The sequence below is a fragment of the Stenella coeruleoalba genome (genome assembly GCF_951394435.1).
Source record: "Stenella coeruleoalba genome assembly, chromosome: 2".
Taxonomy (NCBI): domain Eukaryota; kingdom Metazoa; phylum Chordata; class Mammalia; order Artiodactyla; family Delphinidae; genus Stenella; species Stenella coeruleoalba.
In genome coordinates, this window is record NC_137147.1 from 158,941,365 (window position 1) to 158,959,337 (window position 17,973).

Below are 17,973 nucleotides of genomic sequence, written 5' to 3' on the forward strand. Positions count from 1 at the left end.
CTCTACCCAGCAAGGATCTCATTTACATTTGACAGAGAAATTAAAACCTTTACAGACAAGCAAAAGCTAAGAGAATTCAGCACCACCAAACCAGCTTTAAAACAAGTGTTAAAGGAACTTCTTTAGGGAGGAAACACAAGAGAAGGAAAATACCTACCAAAGAAACCCCAAAACAATTAAGAAAATGGTAATAGGAACATACATATTGATAACTACCTTAAATGTTAATGGATTAAATGCTCCAACCAAAAGACATAGGCTGGCTGAATGGATACAAAAACACCACCAATATATATGCTGTCTACAACAGACCCACTTCAGACCTAGGGACACATACAGACTGAAAGTGAGGGGAGAGAAAAAGATATTCCATGCAAATGGAAATCAAAAGAAAGCTGGAGTAGCAATTCTCATATCAGAAAAAACAGACTTTAAAATAAAGACTATTACAAGAGACAAAGAAGGACATTACATAATGATCAAGGGATCAACCAAAGAAGAAGATATAACAATGGTAAATATTTATGCACCCAACATAGGAGCACCTCAATACATAAGGCAAATTCTAACAGCCATAAAAGGGGAAATCAACAGTAGCACAATAATAGTAGGGGACTTTAACACCCCACCTTCACCAAGGACAGATCATCCAAAATGAAAATAAATAAGGAAACACAAGCTTTAAATGACACATTAAACAAGATGGACTTAACTAATATTTATAGGACATTTTATCCAAAAACAAAAGAATACACTTTTTTCTCAAGTGCTCATGGAACATTCTCCAGGATAGGTCATATCTTGGGTCACAAATCAAGCCTTGGTAAACTTAAGAAAATTGAAATCGTATCAAGTATCTTTTCAAACCACAATACTACGAGACTAGATATCAATAACAGGAAAAAAACCTGTAAAAAATACAAACACATGGAGGCTAAACAATACACTACTAAATAAACAAGAGATCACTGAAGAAATCAAAGAGGAAGTCAAAAAATACCTAGAAACAAATGACAATGAAAACACAACATCCCAAAACTATGGGATGCAGCAAAAGCAGTTCTAAGAGGGAAGTTTACAGCAACACAATCCTATCTCAAGAAACAAGAAAAACCTCAAATAAACAACCTAACCTTACACCTAAAGCAATTAGAGAAAGAAAAACAAAAAACCCCCAAGGTTAGCAGAAGGAAAGAAATCATAAAGATCGGATCAGAAATAAATGAAAAAGATATGACGGAAACAATCACAAAGATCAATAAAACTAAAAGCTGGTTCTTTGAGAAGATAAACAAAATTGATAAACCATTAGCCAGACTTCAAGGAAAGAAGGGAGAAGACTCAAATCAACAGAATTAGAAATGAAAAAGGAGAAGTAACAACTGACACTGCAGAAATGCAAAGGATCATGAGCGCTTACTGCAAGCAACTATATGCCAATAAAATGGACAACCTGGAAGAAATGGAGAAATTCTTAGAAAAGCACAACCTTCTGAGACTGAACCAGGAATAAATAGAAAATATAAACAGACCAATCACAAGCACTTAAATTGAAACTGTGATTAAAAATCTTCCAAAAGACAAAAGCCCAGGACCACATGGCTTCACAGGCAAATTCTATCAAAGATTTAGAGAAGAGCTAACACTCATCCTTCTCAGACTCTTCCAAAATATAGCAGAGGGAGGAACACTGCCAAACTCATTCTATGAGGCCACCATCAGCCTGATATCAAAACCAAACATGTCACAAAAAAAGAAAACTACAGGCCAATATCACTGATGAATACAGATGCAAAAATCCTCAACAAAATACTAGGAAACAGAAACCAACAGCACATTAAAAGGATCATACAGCATGATCAAGCGGTGTTTATCCCAGGAATGCAAGGATTCTTCAATATACACAAATGAATCAATGTGATACACCATATTAAAAAACTGAAGGAGAAAAACCATATGATCATCTCAATAGATGCAGAAAAAGCTTTTGACAAAATTCAACACTCATTTATGATCAAAACTCCCCAGAAAGTAGGCACAGAGGGAACTTACCTCAACATAATAAAGGCCATATATGACAAACCCATAGCCAACATCATTCTCAATGGTGAAAAACTGAAACCATTTCCTCTAAGATCAGGAAAAAGACAAGGTTGCCCACTCTCACTGCTACTATTCAACTTAGTTTTGGAAGTTTTAGCCACAGCAATCAGAGAAGAAAAAGAAATAAAAGGAATCCAAATCAGAAAAGAAGAAGTAAAACTGTCACTGTTTGCAGATGACATGATACTATACACAGAGAATCCTAAAGATGCTACCAGAAAACTACTAGAGCTAATCAATGAATTTGGTAAAGGAGCAGGATACAAAATTAATGCACAGCAATCCCTTGCATTCCTATACACTAATGATGAAAAATCTGAAAGAGAAATTACGGAAACACTCCCATTTACCATTGCAACAAAAAGAATAAAATACCTAGGAATAAACCTACCTAAGGAGGCAAAAGACCTGTATGCAGAAAACTATAAGACACTGGTGAAAGAAATTAAAGATGATACAAACAGATGGAGAGATACACCATGTTCTTGGATTGGAAGAATCAACATTGGGAAAATGACTATACTACCCAAAACAATCTACAGATTCAATGCAATCCCTATCAAACTACCAGTGACATTTTTCACAGAACTAGAACAAAATTTTCACAATTTGTATGGAAACACAAAAGACCCCGAATAGCCAGAGAAATCTTGGGAAAGAAAAATGGAGCTGGAGGAATCAGGATCCCTGACTTCAGACTATACTATAAAGCTACAGTAATCAAGACAGTATGGTACTGGCACAGAAACAGAAGTATAGATCAATGGAACAGGATAGACAGCCCAGAGATAAACCCACACACATATGGTCACCTTACCTTTGACAAAGGAGGCAAGAATATACAATAGAGAAAAGACAGTCTCTTTAATAAGTGGTGCTGGGAAAACTGGACAGCTACATGTAAAAGAATGAAATTAGAACACTCCCTAAACACCATACACAAAAAGAAACTCAAAATGGACTAAAGACCTAAATGTAAGGCCAGACACTATAAAACTCTTAGAGGAAAACATACGCAGAACACTCTACGACATAAATCACAGCAAGATCCTTTTTGACCCACCTCCTAGAGAAATGGAAATAAAAACAAAAATAAACAAATGGGACCTAAAGAGACTTAAAAGCTTTTGTACAGCAAAGGAAACCATAATCAAGATGAAAAGACAACTCTCAGAATGGGAGAAAATATTTGCAAGCGCAGCAACTGACAAAGGATTAATCTCCAAAATATACAAGCAGCTCATGCAGCTCAATATCAAAAAAAAAAAAACCAACCCAATCCAAAAATGGGCAGAAGATCTAAATAGACATTTCTCCAAAGAAGATATACAGATTGCCAACAAACACATGAAAGGATGTTCAACATCATTAATCATTAGAGAAATGCAAATCAAAACTACAGTGAGATATCACCTCACACTGGTCAGAATGGCCATCATCAAAAAATCTATAAACAATAAATGCTGGAGAGGATGTGGAGAAAAGGGAACCCTCTTGCACTGTTGGTGGGAATGTAATTGATATAGCCACTATGTAGAACAGTATGTAGGTTCCTTAAAAAACTAAAAGTAGAACTACCATATGACCCAGCAATCCCACTACTGGGCATATACCCTGAGAAAACCATAATTCAAAAAGAGTCATGTACCACAATGTTCATTGCAGCACTATTTACAATAGCCAGGATATGGAAGCATGCTAAGTGTCCATCGACAGATGAATGGATAAAGAAGATGTGGCACATATATACCATGGAATATTACTCAGCCATAAAAAGAAACGAAACTGAGTTATTTGTAGTGAGGTGGATGTACCTAGAGTCTGTCCTACAGAGTGAAGTAGGTCAGAAAGAGAAAAAGAAACACCGTATGCTAACACATATATATGGAATCTAAAAAAAAAATGGTTCTGAAAAACCTAGGGGCAGGACAGGAATAAAGACAGAGACATAGAGAATGGACTTGAGGACACAGGGAGGGACAAGGTTAAGCTGGGACAAAGTGAGAGAGTGGCATGGACACATATACACTACCAAATGTAAAATAGATAGCTAGTGGGAAGCAGCCGCATAGCACAGGGAGATCAGGTCGGTGCTTTGTGACCACCTAGAGGAGTGGGATAGGGAAGGTGGGAGGGAGGTGCAAGAGGGATGGGATATGGGGATATATGTATACATACAGCTGATTCACTTTGTTATACAGCAGAAACCAACACAACATTGTAAAGCAATTATATTCAATAAAGATGTTAAAAAAAAAAAAAGAGACAGGGAAGCCCAAAGGAAAAACAGAAGTGAGAACTAAGTAATCTTTGTTCCAGCAATGGGGAAGCAGGGCTTATCTTTGTGCCTCACACAGCCTAAATTATCCATTTTTGATACCTAGATAACTTAGTTAATTCTGGGTTTTAAATATATGAGATATAAATCAACAGGAAAATAAATCCCAACCTCTAAAAAAATATACCATAATTTCAGAAAAAGAAAACTTAGATAGTCTCTCCATTGTATTATCTGCAACACTATTTTCACATTATTATAGACAGTTGAGACTGAAGTCACAGAACTTGGTCAAATAGAACTAATGTTTTTACTAAATCACAGTTTGGCATAGGGATGTAATAGGTTGAATAGCAGACCCCCAAAGCTATAGGTCCTCATCCTTGGAATCTACAAATGTCACCTTATTTGGAAAAAGGGTCTTTACAAATGGGATTAAGTTAAAGATTTTAAAATGAGATTATTCTGGATTATCTGGGTGGGCTCTAACTGCAACCACATGCATCCTTTAAGAGGGAAGCAGGGACTTCCTTGGTGGTGCAGTGGTTAAGAATCCGCCTGCCAATGCAGGGGACATGGGTTCGATCCCTGGTCCAGGAAGATCCCACATGCTGTGGAGCAAATAAGCCTGTGCGCCACAACTACTGAGCCTGCGCTCTAGAGCCCGCGAGCCACAACTACTGAACCCCACGCGCCTAAAGCCCAAGTTTCGCAACAAGAGAAGCCACTGCAATGAGAAGACCGCGCACTGCAACGAAGAGTAGCCCCCGCTCGATACAACTAGAGAAAGCCCACGTGCAGCAACGAAGACCCAACACAACCAATCAACCAACCAAATAAATAAATAAATAAATAAAAATTAAATTAAAAAATAAATTTAAAAAAAAAGAGGGAAGCAGAGGGGGATGACACACAGAGGGGAAGGTGATGTGAAGATAGAGCAGAGATAAATCTGAAGGAATGCAACCCAAAGCCCAGGAATGCCTGCAGCCACCAGAAGCCAGAAGAGGTGAGTAACAGATTCTCCCCAGAGACTCTGGGGGGAGCACAGGCCTGCAGACACCTTGATTTTGGCTCAAGGATACTGATTTCAGAACTCTGGCCTCCAGAGACAGAATCAATTTCTGCTGTTTCAAGCCAACTAGTTTGTGGTAACTTGTTACAGCAGCCATAGAAAACTAACATAAGGGCGATCAATTTGGGGCCCAGTGGGACCAATCTCAGCATTCATCTACACTTAGGAATAACAAATAATAAAGGAAAATAGAAACACATAAGGGTCCAAAACTATATGGCATGTGTTAAGATATGCTGCAGTCTGTCTTCCTGGTCATATCACAGCAATACTTTGAAAAGAAATTTTCTTTTCAAATGTACCATATATAGAACCCAATTAACCAATTTCTTCATGATATCTAATACAGATGTTACTACTGAAACACTTTGATCAAAGTTAAGACAGTTGGCAAGTCATCCTGAAGCAGTTAGGCACTGCTGACTCAGACTGCCCGTTTCCTTCAATTCTCCTAGACACTTATTTAGTCGTGCAAATAACCACTAGCCTGTAAACCAAAAAGAAAAAAAACTCCCACCAACAAAAAACTGAGTTAGGTTAAATAAGCACCATGTGGAATATTAAGTAAAACAGCAAATCACCCAGCTTAAAACTAAATTCCAGTAGATACTGAATATACAGTGCCCTTCTGAATATCCTGTCTGATTTATCTTTTCACCTCCATAACCAAACTGAATGCACTGCACATCATAAGTACTGCACAGATATTCGGTGAAAGAATATATGAGAACTGCAAGAGAAGAGAACATGAAAAGTAGATATAAATACCTGACTACGTGCCATACCAGGGCTTGAAAAATTGCAGTTGAGGGCCAGATCCAGTCTGCTGCCTGTTTTTATAAATAAGATTTTATTGGAACACAGCCAAGCTCATTCATTTATGTATCATCTATGGCTGCATCCTCGCTCTGAGAGCAGAGTTAAGTGATGACAAAGACACATGGCCAACAACGTCTAAAATATTTACTATGTGGCTCTTTATAGAAAAGGCTGGTCAAGTCTTGCTCAGTACCACACCATCTAGAAGGGAAGGCAATTATTACTGAGTGTCTACTAATGCACTTATATTCTACTAGGTGCTAAGGAGATAGTTGAATAAGTCAGTCTCTGTTCTCAGAAGATCATAATAGAGCAGGTAAAACAAGAAGTGTGTACTCCAGTTAACAAACTTGATAGTGGGCTATGACAGAAAACTGAATAGTATTGCCGTAGCACAGAAAGAACCATTAAGTGGAGAAGCTTTCAGGGAGAAGCTAATGTTTACCATGTGAAGCATTTAATGAAAATGAGCTTTTCCTTAAAAGATATAATCAGCTCATCATAGGCAAATAAGAAAAAAACCAGTTCCTAAGAAAATAAAACAAAACAATCATTAAACAAAAAGGAAAAAGATGAAAATAAAAACCAGAAAAAAATAATTCACAGTTCTGCACCTTTTGAAATGTAGTAATCAACATTTCATCCAAATTTTCAGGTTCTAAGATACCTGTTCACATAGCTCACCTTGATTTGGAAGATGCTCCTCCTGAACTACACGCTCCTTTATTCAAATTAAATGTAACTGGAAGAAAAGAATTGGTATTCCATATATATTTCAGGAAAATTATAATAAAACATCAGACATAATAAAACAAAATTATAATAAATATCACAATGCAGCTATGTAGAAATTCATGGACATTTTGAATACATGAGAGCTGGAATGCTCCTACCCAGAGATCATAAACTCCTGTAAAATATACTGGACTGATGCTTACAGAGCTGCGAAAGACCATCACATGATGTAGCAGACAGCCTTGGCCACTTCCCCACTCCACTGCCCCTCTCCCCTTGGTAACAGGAATCCAATTTTGTTTGGGTGTCCATACCACTCACGTATGGCTTGGAGGATGCTACGGTCTGAAGGTTTGTGTCCCCTCCCAAATCCAAATGCTGAAAACCTAATGCCCAAGGTGATGGGACTAGGGGGTGGGACCTATGGGAAGTGATTAGTAAGGGTCTTTGGTCTAAACCAATGAAAATAATTCCACTCCCTTTCCAAGTGACTATTTTTGAGGTGGACATGTGATACAGTCTGGTCAATGACATTCAAAAGGAAGTCTGCTGGTGGGAAGAAGGTCTTCTAGGAAAAGTTTCCTTGCTCACAGGGGACTCCAAAGGACAGAGATGCTCTCTGTCTTCTTCTGGACAATACTGAGTCTGCATATGATGGCTGGACTGCCGGCAGCCACCTTGTGTCCAGCTACTGATAGTGTGGCATCCGGAACCATCCTACCTCTGGGACTCTTGGTATGCAAGGTATTTCCTTATTGTTTACGCTCATTTTACTCAGTCTGGTTACTTGTTGCTGTAGGCATTCCATCCAATTCATTGTTATCACCTTTTCATTTTACTGAGGAGAATAATCCAGACAGATAACACCTCTTGCTCCCAAACATGTTGCTAGCTTTTGGCAGAGCCAATACAAAAGCATCCATATTAAAAAAGGAAGAAAGAAAAGTAAAACTACCTTTTTCTTCATCATTTTCTCTGCTTAATTCCGTAAAAACAGGGACTTCCTTTAAAAAAAAAAAGTTTGAAGGTTTGGTTCACAACTGCATTTACCATCAATATTCAATAGTCCTTAATTATGACTTGCTACCTAAAATGGTTAAGATACTAATTAAGAAATTATATGTATTGCAAATATTCTCCAATAAAGAATTATTCTACGGGGGGGAAAAAGTAGCTTTTCTGTACCGAACTGCAGAAGTTTACCTACATTTTTATTTCTATTACAATTTAAGCAGGAAACAACAACATAAAGCAATAAACTCTAGGAATCTTAGCTAGAGGATTACTTTAAACAGCAAAACCTTTCTCTTTTGTAGTACGATTTAGTGTAATGATCAAGGGTCTAAGACTGACTTGAAGAAGACTGTGTATAAAATCCTCCTCTGCCACCTATGAGCCTTGTCATCTCGGTCAATCTCATCATCTCCCTGAAGGCTCAATCATTACATCTTTAAAGTAGGGATAACCTACATATTTAGAGTTATGATAAGGGTTAACTAGGATAATATAAATAAAACACTTAGCATAGTGCCTGCCATAGTGTTTGATAAATGTTAATTGTTGTTACTACTGATAAATAAGAAGGATGACCTTGAGATCTAGCTAAAATATTTTGTTAGGTAATGTCCATATAGGATTTCACAAAGGAACACAAAAGAACATGATCTTACTTTGAAAAAATTGATAAGTTTAAATGTAGAATGAGGAAGCACTGATCAATAGAATTTCCCCTGCTTTTTGGGTAAAGATACTGTTTACACCTGAAAAGTACAATTAACTTGAAGGTTTTAGCAATATTAAGCTAAAATGTTACAGAGCAATAATGTTATTCCAAAAAGTAAACCTCTTTCCTCAGTACAAGATGTGAATCCTTTGTGATTTCCACGATAGGAAGTTATAATATTTTCTCTATTGAAAATGAAGATTTAAATTTTTAAAAAGCAAGAGAATAAAAAGCTTTCAGTCTTAAGGAGTTTAAATTTCACATTTACAGCAGTTTAAGCACTGTTCCTGTTTTAATTTAATGTAGAAAACTTCTAAAAGATTGTGTGACAATATGCATGTTAATGTAAGTGACGTAACACACACTCACTCTCTCACTTATCAAAGAGTTCAATCAACATGGTACAAAAGTTGATTCACAAAGTGATCCTCACTGATATCTTAATTCTCATCGCCTGCTACTTCCTGCATCACTCTGTACTCAACGGCTTATACAACATGTGCTCAACAATGATCAGAGCAGCTGTATTCATAATAGCTAAAAACTGGAAACGAGCCACATGCTTCTCAACAGGAGAATGGATAAATAAATTATATTATATTCGTAAAATGAAATACATCAATCAAAAAACAGGGTGAAGCACTGATAGGAAAGGATGTAGATGAACTACACATACAGAACATTATGGTAAGCTAAGGAAGCCAGACACAGAGAGAACAAACTGGATGATTCCATTCCTACAAAGTTCAAGGGCAGACTAAACTAACCAACAGTCAATAGTATATCAGAACAGTGCTTTCTTCTTAGAGGACAAGGAATATTAATTGGGAATGGGCATGAGGGAACCTTCTAGGATACTAGAAATGTTCCATATCTTGATCTGAGTGGTGGTCACATGGACTACCTATCTATTGCTCCATCCATCCATCCATCTAAAGACACATACATATGTGAAAGTTCATCGAGCTGTAACCTTAAGATTAATGCACATCATCCACTTTACTTCACGTGTGCTACACCACAATAAAAAGTTTTTAAAAATACTAAATGGCTAGTAGTTTCACATACACACTAGGCTGTATTTTCCTGCTCACACACAACTTCTAGTATGTAAGCTCCTTGAGGGCAGGGATTTTTATCTTTTGTCCACTGGCTGTATCCCCAGTGCCTAGAAGAACGCCTGGCACACAGGAGGTGACCAATAAACGTCTGTTGGAATAAATGCCTTGATCTAGTTATTCTAACACCTGAACCAACTTTATCATGCTTTCCCTTCCCCATCTACCTGGATTTTACCCATTAATTCCTCAAGACTCCTCAGCCTAGGGGATGTAGCTACCTTCAAATATTCTAGGTCCTCCCCAGGCTGGAGCAAGTGCCAGCCCCTGTGTTCTCACACACTGTGTTCATCCCCAGCACTGCATTAATTACAATCAGTTGAAACGCTCTGTTTATGTCTTTGCCACTAGGTACTGACTCTATTTTAGAGATGAGGAAACTGAGGTTTAGAAGATTCCATAATTACACAAACTTGTGAAGTCAGTAAGTCAGGAATGGACCCAGGTTTGTCTCAACTCCACAGCCTGGACTTTTATACTTGGCTATGCCCTTTCTCCTACAAAACTCGTTCAAGGCTTAAACAAACAAGCGATTTTGCTTCTTCAGACCTTTGTCTAGTCCCTCTCTTGATGATGCCCACCTGCTCTCTCCCCTCCAGACCTCTTCTCACTTGTTCTTGAATAAATTTGGCAGTTTTTTCTTCATCATCAAGGTCCTGCTTCTTCTTCTTCTCTAGTTCCAGCTGCCGGCGGATCGTCTCAGGGTCCCTATCTATATACTGAATATACCAGCCTTTTGGTGTTTCGTCCACTTTGCACAAGCCTTAAAAAAAGTAATGGATTTAAAAAAAAAAAAAAAACAGTAACGGACACTATAATTTTGAATACAATCAAAGCTGAAAGTACATATAAATGTGGTCTCTCTCTGCAGTATTTACTCATTCATTCAAATACACTCATTCAAACACATTCAAATACACAAATTCATACAGCACGTGAATTTTCCATATTTACAGTTAGTGACATTTAGACTTTAATTGGAATATTTTAACTCTTTAAAGAGAAAAGAAACATTATTTTGATTTTTGACTAGGTTGAGGCAACACATTTAAACAAGGAAAACATTTAAAAAAAGCATTATCTTGCTTAGCAATTATTCAACTGTCTCTAAGTACTTAATATCCACTGAGTACAGGATATTCTAACTTAACCAAGCAGAAATCTTCCCCAAAATGGAATAAAGAAACACACTCAATAACTAATACCCTGATACAAAATTTCTTTCTCTGTTCTTTTCCTGAACTTTCCATCCTATTAGAAATGGAAAAAGAGGCAGCAAATTTAAAAACTGCCTTAAGAAGGGGTAACAGAAGTTTCCAAAAGTGCAACGAATGTAGTGGGAAAAGTGGAAGAGGATGGGTACTGGTCCTTAACCTAACGAGTGGATGCTTCAGTGATGTACCTTTGCACTGTTGAAAGAATCACTCCAGACGCTCTTACACACCTGCAGCGCACAAAATCAATCCTGGAAGATTATGCTCCTCTCCGCCAGCTTCTAATTGCCCTACTCATCCTCTTTTTCATAAATTTACACAGAAAATATGATCATTCTCTCCCTCCCTGCGGTGCAGCCATATAACAACGGTTCACATCATGTCTTGTTCTTACCTTCTCTGCCCAGCCACTTAGTAAAATCTGTCAGCGTCTCCCACTGCGTGGCGTTCATGTGGATATGCTCTCGGTGGCTGATGTACTCATTGTAAACAATGTTGTTGTGAACCCTCTTGGTTCCTAAGAAGAAATTAGGACACTGCTGACCCTGAGCAGATTATGAGATTATAAAGTCATTATGTGCACAAGCCTTAAGATACTTACCAAAGCGTCTCCTGAGAAGTTCTAGGAAGTCATTTCGGAATTCCCTAATAAAGCAGGGAGGGAAAGCATTAAGGTGATTTCTACAAATACATAGCATCACCTTCCTGAAATTTAAGCCATCATACAGTTTGCGTGAGCACATGATATATAAAACATCTACGTTAATATCTGTTCCGAACTTTTAAAAACCGAACAAGGGAAAAATCCTGAAAGATTACAGCTTTCAAGAATTAAAGTTAAAAGTCAAGTTGGAGCTGGAACTTTTTGTCTTGGTAAAGGTGGCACAGCAAAAGTGACCACACATGTTTGGAGCGGATTCTTCATGGAGTCTCAGTGCTACTGAATGTGGCATAATTATCCCATTCTATTGATAATAAAACATGAAGTTGGCACTTAATGTGTCCCTCTGAGCTGAGCACACTGTGTTAAGTGACAGATAAACATAGGTGAATAAGATATACATTCTGACCAAGACGTTTACAGGTGAAGAGAAAGAGAAGGCTGTTCCCATCTGGCACAGAGACATGAAAGCATCACTTGATATTTGAGAAATGACAGACATATAGACAATAGTTATTTCAAATTAAGTATTCAGTAGATATTTTCTCAAAAATAAACAAAGTGAGCCTGTCAGGTCAAGAAAAACAACTGACAGTATTTGTTGCCAATGATAAAATTTGAGCTTTCAAGCAAAAAATGTGAATTCTGGTAAACTAGTATCCGCCACCATGAGTCTGACATACTTCCCAATACTTAAAGATGTTTCTGACAGCACTGAGTTGACATTAGTGAGTATGATTTTATGATATTGCATAATAAAATGTATCACCATTCAGAATTTCAGAATACGTGTGTAACTCAATGAAGCAATATTTTCCAAATGACTGATGTGTGATGTTACAAAACCACACATGGGTACAAGATCCACTTCAAGTAAAGGATCACATGGATTTTAATGTCATAGAGTACAAAAGGTTTGCTAGGGGCTTCCCTGGTGGCACAATGGTTGGGAGTCCGCCTGCCAATACAGGGGACACGGGTTCGTGCCCCGGTCCGGGAAGATCCCACATGCCGTGGAGCGGCTGGGCCCGTGAGCCATGGCCGCTGAGCCTGTGCGTCTGGAGCCTGTGCTCCGCAACGGGAGAGGCCACAACAGTGAGAAGCCCGAGTATCGCAAAAAAAAAAAAAAAAAAGGTTTGCTATATGGTTTCTGATTCCACAATGCAACTAATCTTTAAGAAACTACCACGCCATTGTGTTTCAATGTAGTATCATAGAAGAATAGCCAAAATTATGTGAAAAGGCTATTAAAATACTCCCCCTGCTTCCAACTACACATCTGTGTAAAAGCTGGACTTTCTCTATGTATTTCAACCAAGCAACATTTCAGAAGAGAATGAAGGTAGAAGCAGATGTGAGAATACAACTGTGTTCTATGAAGACAGACACTGAAGAGATTTGCAAAAATGTAAAACACCACCACTCTTATTTTTTTGTGTGCTTTTTGTGTGTTGGAAAATATAGTTAATTTTCATGTAAAAATGTTATTTTGACTGTAATAGGCTTATATTGTGATTTTAAATGAATAAATTTTTTTAATGTCTCAGTTTTAATCCCTAATTTACAAGCTATAACCCACATAAACAAAAGTCTTTGGGGTTTAATACCAAAAGGTCTAAAACCCTGGAAAAAAAGAAAGGGATGGAGGCAAGACTAAATATTAATTGTAATAATAATAATTAACAGCTAATATTAATCGAGTACTGACCACTCTTCTAAACACTTTCAAAGTATTAACTCATTTAATCTTCGCATAAACCCTATGAAGGAAAGACAATACTTGAAAGGTACAAAACCTACAGATGAGGGGACTAAAGCACAGAGAAACCGTATAAGTTCACCCAAAGTCACGCAGCTCCTGAGTGGAGAAGCCCAGCTTTGAAGGACTTAATGACAAGCAGTCTGACTCCAGACCTGTGCTCTTAGCCACAATTGTTTTAGACTGAGCAATGGTTTTTCATATGTTTGAAGTGAATGGAAGAAAGACTGATTTGTGAGACATACTTTTTTAACAATTCCACACAATGATAAACTGTCAAAACAAAAACTGAGCACAAAGATAATACAGCTATCACATTAATACGTAAGGAATAAACAGAGCTTCCAATATATTAAATATTAAGCATCTATTAAATGTCCAACTGAATAAAGCTTATGATATAAGGATGGCTTTGAGTTACTTACTCTGAAAAATAATCCATAAACTGCTGAGGATTTTCTGAAGCCAGCAACAGTTGTCTCTGATGAGATTCGGACATACAATGACACTTAAAGCCATTCTACAAAAATGTAAAGGTAGTGGTTAAATCTTGATTTAGCTCATTATAATAGGCCCTAAATATAAGTATTTAATTAAATCCTAGAAAGCTGCTCTTCGATGATAAATTGTAAAAAATAATCAAGTCACTGGCTGTAGGCACCCTATCGTTCTAAAAAATTTTTTTTATAAAGTTGAGTTTTGCAACCCTGCTAATCAAAGAATCCCTGAAGATTAAAGAGACAGAAAAATACTGCTTTAGAAAGCAGACATTAGTAACAAACATTACAGGGCACAATAACAGAAGAGCGATTTTATTTTTTGACTCAATTTAACAAATTCCTATTGGGCACCTACTTCATACAAAGTGTTATGCAAGCGTTTTGAGGACTACAACAAGGTAAAATGGGTCATTAGTGAATTTCCATTAAGGAAACTATTTTCACTCACTTTCCTATACTTTAGCTCATTACCCAAAATACACTTGCATTTTATACATAAACCTTATTTTATCATACTAAATCTGTATCTTCTTCAGATGATTGTAAAAAACATGCAAGTTTTGACTTTGTGTCTATTCTACTTAACATTTGAACCTGATTCTCCACTAGTAAGAGAAATGAAAAATGTGCCTCTCCTCTGTCTCCCCCATCTTGGTGAACAGCACTGTCCTGTACCGTCACCTGGCCAGGACCCAGGACAGCATCCCAGAGTCCTCTACCTCCACTCAGCACTACGTCTACTCCGCCGACCTAATAACTTACCCAGTCCCTCGGCTCAATCCTATTGCCACTGCCCTGATTTCAACCCTCAATCTTGCTTAGAGCAGTTTCCTAATCTTCAGTCATCCACAGATGCCTACACAATTCTTGCCTCTTCTGTGCCCTACCTATGCATTACTCTTCCTTAACTGCGTCTTAAAAGGAGACTTGATATCAGTCTCATAAACAAAAAACCAGCACCACTTCCCATAAATTACAAATAAATCAGTAAGATGAAAGCAAAATAATGTTATTAAATTCTAGAAACTCAAGGGAGTGGATGGGCAGGAGGGGAATACTCCGGATCTGACCTCCCTCCCCCTCATTCTTCCAGTATTAGAGACAGAGACAGGGGAGGGGGCTTGTAGGGGTCAGCTTCTCCTCCCCTAGGCAGGGAAGGGCAATGAACAGATGTGAGGGCAAACAGGTCAGAATCACCCCAAGTGTCTTACTCTGAAAAGTAGTAATTAAAAGAGAGAATCAAACGTGTCTTCTCTTTCCCTGAGGAATTCTATTTTAGGATAACATTTGAGGACAACCAAATAACCCTAGTTAATGAGAAAAAGCTCATTTTTTCAAAAGAATGGTGGTCAACAATAAATGTAAAAAGAACTAGAAAAATAACCACTTTTCAACTTCTAATGAAATAAGTGACTCAAGCAAAGATGTTAAAACACATGAGTAAAAGGCTGATGGGAAATTGGAGCTATAGGCACGATTCCACACTCCACTAGTATTTGTTACCAGTTCCCCCATAGTTACTTGCTCTTGCAAAGGGGAAAATATTACTTTCCAACATTACTTTACAGGCTGTCAACTGTACTCAATTTTCTTAGCACTACCAGACATCATGGGCTTCCTTATTTGATGCAATGTGATATACACAGGGTCACCTATCAAGGATTCTGCTCCCAAATATTTAACCTGAACCTAATCAAGCCTTCAGACCTAAGTTCCAGTTTACAAAAACTACAAGAGTTAGAGAAAGAAGACGAACGACAACCACAAGAAAAGTTAATTGTTACAGGGGGAATCCTCTAGGATCATTACTGGCCTAGCCTCCTCAAGTCAATGTCAAGAAAAACAACAGAGGGGAAGGGAGGGAATTCTATTTTAAATTTAAAATTGAGAGAGAATTAAAAGTCCTAACACCCGACACCACAGAGATTTTTAGGGCAATGCAACTATTCTGTATGATACTATAATGGTGGATATTTGTCATGATACATTTGTCCAAAGCCACAGAATGTTCAACACCAAGAATGAACCTTAATACGAACTATGGACTTTGGTGCTAATGATGTGCCAATGTAGTGTTACTGATTGTAACAAAAGTACCATTCTGTTGCACCAGGCTGATGGTTGGGGAGGCTGTACATGTTGAGGGCAGGGTGGGTACGAGAAATCTCTGTACCTTCTGCTCATTTTTGTTGTGAACCTGAAACTGCTCTAAAAAATAGTCTATTTTTTAAAAAGTTCAAATAACCAAATCCAATGTATAGCTTTTGACTGGCTCTGGGTTTTTTTGTTTGTTTGTTTTTGTTTTTACTTTATTTTATTCAGGTATAGTTGATTTACAATGTTGTGTTAATTCCTGCTGTACAGCAAAGTGATTCAGTTTTTTATACATATATACATACATACATATATAATTTTTTCATATTCTTTTCCATCATGGTTTATCACAGGATATTGAATATAGTTCCCCATGCTAAAAAAACTGTTTAAAAAGCATTTATGGGAACAATTGAGAAAATGTGACTATGGAGTATGCACCAGACGATATGAAGAAATATTTATTAATTTTGTTACGTGTGATGACATATATTGTGGCTATATAGAAAAATATCCTAATATTTTAGAGGAGCGTATTTAAATATTTATAGGTGAAATACCCTGATGCTTGTAATTTACTTTACATATTTCAGAGAAAAGGAAACATGGCAAAGTATTTAAAATGTTAAGTGAAACTTAAAGCGTTAAATCTGGGTAGTGGATATATGGATGTTCCCGGTACTAGTCTCTAGTTTTCTGTGTAAGAATTTTACCTTGACTAGTAGTAAAGAGAAATGAAAGAGAATAACTGTATCGATGTTATTCAACGTGAGGCCCACCTAAAGTATCTCATCCCTCCCTTGCAGAAACACTGGATTATACTATTACAAGTGCCCAGTGCTCTTCCTTTCCTACCCAATTCAATCTCCAGAGAAAAACGTGATCCTGTCACTAGCCTGCTCTCAATTTTTCCAGGTGCTTCATCATCCATCTAAATAATGGGGAAAAATGTAAACTCCACAGCACAGCGAAGTTTTTTCAAGATCTGCTCAAAGACCCCTTGAGCCACCTTACACATAATTCACTCATTTAAAACTCACAACAATCCTACAAGTAGGGACACTTACTATTCTCACTTTTCAGATAAGTAAACAGGCAGAGACAATGTGACTTGTCGGCTTCCTAATTCTGATTCTGACTCCAGAGGCCACATCTCACTCGCAATAACATCTTAGTCCTGGCACATGGCAGGTGCTCGATAAATGCTTGTTAGGTGACTAGTGTGCAAGAGCTTAGTTCTCCTTTTTCATCTGATCCCGAAAAGAGGCGTACACCCTGATCATGTCTAAGAGCCACGTCAAGTCCGAGACGTCTGTTACTGTCACTCCCGGGCGTCCGGCTCGGCACTGTTCACCCTCCGTTTCTTGACGACTTGAGTGGGGTCACTTCTCCGAGGGTTGCAAAACCTTTTCTTACTTCACTTCTTTTTTGGGGTTAGACTGGGAAACAAGGAGGTGTCAAAGGCCACTGGTTCCCCGCCAGGACGGGGGCTGAAGGGAAGGACGGCCCTACTGAGTTGAGTCCTTCACTCACCCTGCGCAGTCCCCACGACTAGGGACTGGAGACCCAGGCCCTCACCCCGGCGTCGGGGACCTCAGCCTGCATCTCCAGCGGGGTCCCTCCGGGGAGAGGAGGGGGTGGACACGGGGCCGCCCCGGGCCCGCTTACCTCGTCCCGGCACTGCTTCTGGCACATCTGGCAATACCAGCGCAACTTCTGAAGCCCCTTGGACTTGATCCTGTTGGCGATGGCCTTAGGGGTAAGAAAATCTGATTTCCCCATCGCGCCCTCCGCAGCAACAACTTCCCGCAACACAGAGCCTGGTTGACCGGAAGCGGAACAGGGCTGGCGGGGGTGGGCAGGACAAATACTCTCGGCTAGTCTGAAGGAGGTG

General features: G+C 38.3%; 1 protein-coding gene across 2 annotated transcripts in view; it reads right to left on the reverse strand.

Annotated features, from left to right (window-relative positions):
- Positions 1 to 17,939, reverse strand: part of KIN (Kin17 DNA and RNA binding protein) — a 39,776-nt gene extending 21,837 nt beyond the window's left edge. The window contains exons 1-7 of one of the 2 annotated variants that reach the window (XM_079912055.1): positions 17,748 to 17,939; positions 13,911 to 14,005; positions 11,667 to 11,710; positions 11,460 to 11,582; positions 10,433 to 10,614; positions 7,966 to 8,014; positions 6,960 to 7,017 (exon numbers count right to left, since the gene is read on the reverse strand). In XM_079912055.1, coding sequence (XP_079768181.1) covers positions 6,960 to 7,017; positions 7,966 to 8,014; positions 10,433 to 10,614; positions 11,460 to 11,582; positions 11,667 to 11,710; positions 13,911 to 14,005; positions 17,748 to 17,861 — 665 coding nt within the window. In that variant the 5' untranslated portion in view covers positions 17,862 to 17,939. The remainder of the gene's footprint in view (positions 1 to 6,959; positions 7,018 to 7,965; positions 8,015 to 10,432; positions 10,615 to 11,459; positions 11,583 to 11,666; positions 11,711 to 13,910; positions 14,006 to 17,747) is intronic. The other variant, XM_079912054.1, reaches the window with a different exon arrangement.
- Between the last annotated feature and the right edge of the window lie 34 nt (positions 17,940 to 17,973).